The following is an 8,288-nucleotide window of genomic DNA, read 5'->3' on the forward strand; positions in this document are numbered from 1 at the left end:
TAAAACTTTGCTCGCGTTTTCAAGTACATATTAAGTTTTTTTTTGTTTTGCTACCATGCTGATATCAGTTAGCGTCCATTAACAGGGGGCTCAAATAGAGCTTTTTGGGATATGGGAAAAGTCCGGTTCGGCTCGGTAGCTCGGATTTCATTGAAAAAAAAACCCCGGATTTTGCCCGGATTCATTCACTTTATTTGTCAAAAAACAAGATTGGTTTTTTAAGTCTAAAAGACTATTTAAAATCTGCTGATGCGATTTCATGGGAAAAAAAGTATTTTTATTTTCAAGTCTTTTCTTGATTTTTGTTGAGCCTAATTCTTGGATTTTAACTAAATTTTCCTCGATATCGCCCGGATTTTTTGGCGACCATTTCGAAATCAAATGCCCACAATTTGCCAGGTTTTTAGATAATTTTTCCCGGATTTGTCCGGCCAGGATACGCGCTGAAAAAATTCTGGCAAACCTAGTCATAAATGAACATAGAACCTTTTCACGTGTTGATACTGAATCCATTTTTTACGGTATTTTCACGGCATTCTATTTCCAAATTTTCAAACCAAAATACCGGCACTACCCAGAAAAATTTGAGAAAAATCCTGAAACGGTTCAACAAAAATAAGAAAAAAACATTTGAAACATTATATTTGCATCGAAAAACATAACCAGATTTTGAATTGTATTTCAGATTCCCAAAAAATCGTTTATGTTTATTCTGATAAATCTAGCTTGAAAAATTTCATTTTTGACGACAAAATTCTAAATTATAATGATGCGATTTGAATATTTTGTTTGATTTTCCAAAAAATGTTAATGAATCCGGACAAAATCAGGATATTTTCGGGAAAGTCCGGGTAAACTGGTCAGCTTAGTTTTGCTTATTTGATTTGAACTTACTATGTATAAGTTTTGTTTAAGTAAGCCTTCAATTTCGACAAATTTCTAAGAATAAATCCAAATTAAAGATAAAAAAATTAAAATTTTGCGGTTCAAATAGGATTTATGCAAACACTATTTTAGTTAAAAGAATTTAGTTTGAAATTTGGTTCTTGAAAAAACTGCAATATTAATAATGTTGACCATTATGCTTAAACCATATGGAATTCCTTGCAATTCCTTTTAAAGGAGATACATGTGTCTTCATCATCAATTACTTTTAATTAAAAATCAATTTCTGTGAATGGTTTATTTAAATAAGTTTTTCATAAGTTAAAACTTGCAAAATGAATTCAAATTCTACTTAATTTTTGTCATTTTGGCTAAGTTGTGCAAACAAACTGACTTTGGTTAAATTTGAAAATCGAAAAACAATCAGAATTATAAGCCTGCGGTTACTTGCAATTTAAACTCCCCATTGAAATTGTCATCTTAATAGTTTTATTTTGATTGTGGAACTCATCTACGAGCTAAATCTGAATCTGAATTTAGAACCTGAATTCCCAATTTTGAATTTTTAATCTGTTTCGGAATTTCAATACGTTCTCTTAAATGTACATAAAAACGGTTTCTTAATTAAGAAAATCATGAATCCATAATTATAATTCGGTTGTTTTGGGTTTCATTCATTGTTCTTTATTCCAATTATGTATTTCTAATTTCTAATCCGACTTTCAAATCTAAATAAAAGTAAAAATTTCGAATGATGAATCTATATCGCCATTTTGAACCGTTATTATGTTTGAATGTTGCATATGATTTTTAAGTTTTTTATCATATTCGGAAAAACATTAACTAAATGTATAAAATGCGTATGAGTTTCGAAAATCATGAGTCATTTTTTTGTAATTTTTTAAATAAAATTTAAAAGACGATTTCAAACACAGCTTTTCATTTCAGTTTTTAATGATGATTCAAACAGAACAACAAGAATCCATAATCCGAAATATGAAAACACAAATTATTGAATATAAGGAACCAGAATCTCTGAAATGAGTAAAATCTTATTTAAAATTTAGTATTCAGAAATGAATAACTATCAATAAGTGACAAAACGACGAAGTACATGCTGGCCTGCGGATCCGAGACCGACCGAACCCGCTTGTCCAGTAATAACAAGGTCACGATCGACGGCGACGAGCTGGAGATAGTCGAAGACTTTGTCTATCTCGGCTCACTGGTGACCGCAGACAATGACACCAGCCGTGAGATCCGGAGGCGAATTATCAGCGGAAGTCGTGCCTACTATGGACTCCACAAGCAACTGCGGTCGAGAAGACTTAGCCCTCGCACGAAGTGTAACCTGTATATGACGCTCATCAGACCGGTTGTTCTCTACGGGCACGAGACATGGATATTGCTCGAGGAGGACCTGCGTACACTCGGAGTATTCGAGCAACGAGTGTTAAGAACCATCTTTGGCGGCGTACAGGAGAACGGAGTGTGGAGGCGAAGGATGAACCACGAGCTCGCGCGCCTCTACGGCGAACCCAGTATCCAGAAGGTGGTGAAAGCTGGCCGGATACGCTGGGCGGGACATGTTGCGAGAATGCCGGACGACTGTCCTGCAAAACAGGTGTTCGCTACGAATCCGGTAGGAACAAGACGAGCGGGGGCGCAACGAGTGAGGTGGTTAGACCAAGTGGAGCGTGATCTGGCGAACGTGGGGTGCCCGAGAAATTGGAGAACGGTTGCTATGAACCGAGTGAATTTTAGGAATTATGTTCGTCAAGTTATGTCGTGAGACGGAATACTATGTAAATAAAAATAAATAAAGTGACAAAATTTTGATAAATTGTAGCTGAATTCTGAACCTGGGATTAGTTTTCGAAGTTTTGACATCAGTTCGGAGTCAAGATTGTTACTATAGAATAACCTTACTCCATCATCGAAATTTGATTAAGAAAAACAAATTTTGAATGAAGAGTAGAATATCTCGCTTGCTCTTGATGAACCCTCATGGGGGGGGGGGTGTTAACCCCCTAAACCGCCCTTCCCCTCGTTTCTACGGCCATGGAGGAGCATAGTGGTTTTTGAAAAGAAAGTTTCAAACGGTCGATTTTCGGAAGAATCATCTTTTTTCGAATGGAATGTGTGGCTCCCATATGATTTTTCGATAACTTTAGGGTCACCAAGCATCAGTGTAAAATATGAGATGATTCGGATGATTCCTGAATGAGCGCAACGCGTTTGAATTTTGTATGGAAATTTTTATGGAAGATTTTTTTTTGCATTCAAAACCATTCAGAAAATTCAAATAGGCTTGAAATGAAGTTTGTCTTCAATTATTGGTTTTGTCTATTCTTAAGCTTCATGTTTTGCTGACATGAGAAGAAGCTAAATATTTCATGAAAAATGTTACATAACCATTTCAAAATAAAAAATCATTTGAAACTATTTAAAAGGAGAAGGTTTTGCCTGCAAGCGTTTTTAAAAAGCAGTTTTTTGCGATTTTTCATTCTTATCACACGGTTACGGTTAAACAGCTTTTAAAATTAGCAGTCTCAAAAAGGCTTATATTTGAGAAATATATTAAGATTTTTTTTCTGTATAACACCGAATATCTTTTCTGGGGGTACTAAACTAGTTAGGTGAGTGGATTGTACATTTGAAATGTACTGCAAGAATCAAGAAATTTTTAAACCACCTTTAGGCGGGGTCCACTAGAGTCGGAATAAAACCAATTATAATTTTTACTTACTTTTTACGCAAAATGTTTCAAAATATGTTAATCTAACAATCTATACTAATGAAAACTGTTTGACTAGCAATTGTCAAAAGCTACATCTTTGAGAAGCTTAAAAACATGAGGAATCAGGAAATGAACCTATTTTTCGAAAAATCATCAATTTGGTGGCTTCAGAAATCCTTGATCCATGTGCACAATATTCACTTTCAATATAAGTTGAAATATCTTACTTTTTTGTGGAACAACTTCATCATAAATTAGTATCAAAATATAGCTATGGTTGTAGTGTGTGAAAACTACAACCGAAAAAGCAGTGATTCAGTGAAGGTCAAGTCCCGTAGCCCCTGTGCTTATGCAATTTTCGAGAAAAAATGTCAAAAAAATTTCCTCACATATGAAGTTTTTCGCAAACAAAATTTGTTTGTAATCATAATACTAAGTTTCTGTATATTTTTCAGTGAAAAAAAAACATGGATTCTATAGAGTTAAAATAAAAAAGGCTATTTTTTTAACTACCAGTAGATACATCTCTGTTTTTTCTTCTTTATTTTGAGAGACTTTCAGCCTTTGGCTGGTTCGTCTCTATACATCTCTGTTGATTTTATAATGAAAAATTTTGTTGTCCCATCAAAATTGCCATTGCGCTAATTCAGGACTGAATGAATAGTTTTCAAAATTATTATTGCTTTTTTTGCAGCAAAAACAACGAGAAAAGTTATGGATGGGGTAATAATTTATAAATTTGAAATTTTCCTACAAAGCTTGCAGCGGTCTAGTGTGTTTTTCAAATTGTAGAATCCTTAGGTTTTTCGAGATTTACGGGTACCTCTTTATGCCAATAATGTCACCAAGCGAAGATGCCATTATTGGCGTTGAATTCTATCTAAGGGAAATTAATTGTTGACATTGATTTACGATTTGAGTCAAATTATTCATAAAACAAGGCCTATTATCTGTTATTAAATTCGTATAAATAAACATTCAAAACATTAGGTCTTATGTCTCGTGTACTTTTTTGTCCAATTTCAGACGAAGCTCCGACGATCCTCTCATCTCTGGAGGAACCAACGACAACCAGAACGATAATGAGCTTAGTGTTGCCACGGCATCTCAATCAATGTGCTCATCACCGACGCCGTCTCCCACTCAAAAACATCGCAACACAATCCCTGTGCCCACCTCGATTCTATCGCCAGAGCTGCCGGACACACCGATCTCACCCGTTCCCACCCCTAAGAAGGCCTCCAACGCACAATCCACCAGGCGTAACACTTCAACCGGGGGAAGTCGACAGAGGCGTAAAGGACCCCTCAAGTTACGGTTCCACCATCAAGCTTTGCCACCAGAATACCTGGACCATTATGAGGCAACGCAGAACCTCACGGCGAGAAGAGAACAGCTACTACTACAACAACAACAAGGAAACACTTCGGGAATACGAGCCAGCAGGATGGATAGACACGCTATACAGGAACGAGAAGATAGCACCAATGAATCTGTTCGTAATTGGTTGCAGAAAATTCTAGAACTGCAGAAGGAAGGTGTTTCTTTGGCCCCGATAAAAGACGATGCAGGGTCCACTGGTGAATCTAATACTCAGAGGACTACAAGTGTCCAGCCTAACAAAATAGTTAACTACACTGATCTACCTTACATGGGGGAGATGACGCTAGAAAATTCTAAACCGAGAAGAGGCAGAAAGCCGAAGAAAGCGGACATTTGCCATTTGATCTACAAGAACTATGGTACAATTCTTCCCGGGACTCCCAATGCGGAGTCTGTGCAGGAACGAAGCATGAATGGCCATCGAACACAGACCAGAAGCAGCAGCTTATTGGAACGGAGACTGATGACTGCCGAGAAAAACGCTACTTCCGAAAATGGTAAAGGTAAACGCGAAGAGCCACTCAATCTCTGTGTCAGAGATGTTGAGGGTGAATCGGTTGCACTATCCAGTTCCGAAGACGAAAGTGACGAAGTGTACGGTTCATCCTGCCCTACTCCTATCATAACCCCTTCTGATCTCAGTACCGATCAAGCGCTAGCAACTAATATGAAGATGTCACTCCCCAACCTCCAAAATACAGGTCTACCGACACCCTCAAGCACCGAAACACCATCGACTGCCGATACTCCACCGGTGTACTGGCCTAATGTGAATGGCTTCATTCACCCAATGGCTCTGTACTATCAAAAATTGGTAGACTCTAACAACACGGTTCCAGCAGCAGGTCAAGCCAGTTCTTCGATTTCCAATTCAAACCCTAGCACACCAACAGATACACAACTTCCAAAAACATCAACAGCTTCGTCTGCTGCTTCCACAACTCCCCCTTCATCGCCAGCCACACCGAAACGAGAACATCAACAGACACTGGTGCCAAAACCCATTTCACAATTGATAAAACCAGAAAAAACCCACAAGATCACTCAAGAAACACAAACATCTACCAGCAAAAATTCACCACCCGCTCAAAAACGCAAACGTTCAGCGATCTTCATCCCGCCTGTTCCAGCAGAGAACAGCACTAACCCTGCCACGGAAGTTAGCATTTGTAAGTTCAAGTTTACTGGTGGGGTGAAGCCTTGTCTGCAGGAGAAGAAAATGCTTAGCGTCGATTCCGGTGGAAACTTCCGGTACTATTCTGGTACTGGTGACAAGTCAATGCGGGGCTATGAATTCTTTCCCCGAGAAAGTCTTCAACAGAGTAGTCTTCATTCTTCAACAACGGCTGGTGCATTTCTGAATACACCTCCAGTCGAGAAGATAACGTGTGATATTCCCCCGCCCTCTCTGGGTCTTGGCAACGATATCCTACAAATCCCGGACTTCCCTAGTGCTGGGCCAAACCTGCCAGGTTTGCCTTCACCGGGTAGTGCCTCAACATCTAGCAATCAACGCCTCTCGCAGCGTTCCGAATCAAGTGAGGCAAGACGCGCCAGGCGAAGATCCCGTCGATCATCTCAACGAGAATGTCTGGAAAAAACCTTTAAAGAAAAGGGATTCCTGATCCAAACGCAACAACTCCAATCGGCCGAAGGTGCGACTTACTGTAAGTTTAGACAATTACGTAAATTTACCCGATATCTCTTCCGAAGCTGGAAAGACTACCTTCCCGGAGAACTTCATCAGGACCCCACTGGACTTGCACCAGGAGAGCATCCTCAGCTTAGTGGGCTATCCATAAACAGCCCCGAAGGTTTACTATTGGACGATGATAGTCCGCTGCTGGACAGTCCAAATCCGTCCAACTCATCGCCGTCGCCATTCAACGGTATCGGCTATCTGGACCAGCAACGGCAACTCTCGCCATCACCGCCTCTGTTGGTCGCCTCGGAATTCGCACGATCTACTCAGGTACATCCGATCATGACCGGTTTCCGGCGGACTCCCTCTCCCGCCCCGCCAGTTCCGACGATGTTGCTCCATTCCGTCGATCAGCTCACCTCACCGGAAGGAATCAGACGAAGCTGACAACTGAATCAACCAGCTAAAAGAAAACAGTGCCACATATTTGAGAACTAAATTGCATTTAGTTCAAATAAAGAAAGAAAAAAAAACACAATCTCGCCAAAGATTAGTGATAAGCACGGGAATAGCTAGTTTCTTTGATATTATATTTTTTTTCATTTTGATCCACTTTGTCTTTAGTGAAATTAACTCTGTTCAAACAATGGTGAAAACTCTAGTCGTTTTATTTTTTAATCATTATGAAGCGCTTCTACTTTTGACTTTGATAAGTTTTCATTTATATATAGTACGAATAACTGAACTCTTCTGTGTTGCCATCAAATGTTTTTTTTATACTCCTTTGTAGGATTTTTTGTTAATCGTGTTGTATGTTACTAAATAAAACAGGAAGTAATACTTCTAATAATCCAACAAAAAGCAATCTTTCTCTATATCACTGCCATATTGAATCGATAAGCAACAAAGAAAATGAACAACGCAGGACCTGGATAATTCCCATGAGACATCCGAGTAATGTTTTGAGGCATAAAATAACCGCAGAATATGTTCAACTAGCTGAACCCGTACGAACTTCGTTTCGCTTTAAATCATTGGTACGTCAAAATGAGTTTAGAAAATGAATTCGAAACATTCTTTCGACAATTTTGGGGAAAAAATTCAACAGTGTTTAAAGTCGCTACTTCACTTTTACTTGAAATTCAAATTAAACGGTTGATTGGCTTTTTATTAAAATTTATGTGAGAGTGTTTTCTTCTCGATCGGTTGCAAAATCTAGACATTATGGCAGAAACATGTACTATTTGTTTGTGTGCACGACTCTTTTGCTTGACCTTCACACTTAAATTGGTATCAATTAACTGCCTCCAACAAAATTATTGCTCAAAACACTGAACTTTCAATGAAACCCTCTTTTTCTGTCCCATGGCCCGAAATTCGATAATTGAAACCAATTTTACGTTCCTCAAAACTCCCTTGTGCCATTTTTTCTTTTCAAATTATATGTAAAATTACGTCAGAACTTGAAAACAGTGATCAGTGAATATAGACGCCCCTTTCGCCAACCCTTGACGCGGAACATGCTACCTGGAGTCAATTGCTGATAGTTTATAAACCTCATCTGAACATTTTCATCTCAATCCGATGCATGATCACGACAATATCGCGAAAACAGTGAGCAACTAACATGGACGGCCT

The 8,288-nt window shown here is 38.6% G+C and overlaps 1 protein-coding gene across 4 annotated transcripts in view; it reads left to right on the top strand.

Annotated features, from left to right (window-relative positions):
- LOC129748230 (uncharacterized) overlaps positions 1–7,441 on the top strand; it is a 71,661-nt gene extending 64,220 nt beyond the window's left edge. The window contains exons 3-4 of one of the 4 annotated variants that reach the window (XM_055742755.1): positions 4,652–5,511; positions 5,710–7,441. In XM_055742755.1, the coding sequence (XP_055598730.1) occupies positions 4,652–5,511; positions 5,710–7,097 (2,248 nt within the window). In that variant the 3' untranslated portion in view covers positions 7,098–7,441. Of the gene's footprint in view, positions 1–4,651 lie in introns of all 4 variants that reach the window. The other 3 variants (XM_055742756.1, XM_055742754.1, XM_055742753.1) reach the window with 3 other exon arrangements.
- Positions 7,442–8,288: the final 847 nt, after the last annotated feature.

This window comes from Uranotaenia lowii, chromosome 2, assembly GCF_029784155.1.
Source record: "Uranotaenia lowii strain MFRU-FL chromosome 2, ASM2978415v1, whole genome shotgun sequence".
Taxonomy (NCBI): Eukaryota; Metazoa; Arthropoda; class Insecta; order Diptera; family Culicidae; genus Uranotaenia; species Uranotaenia lowii.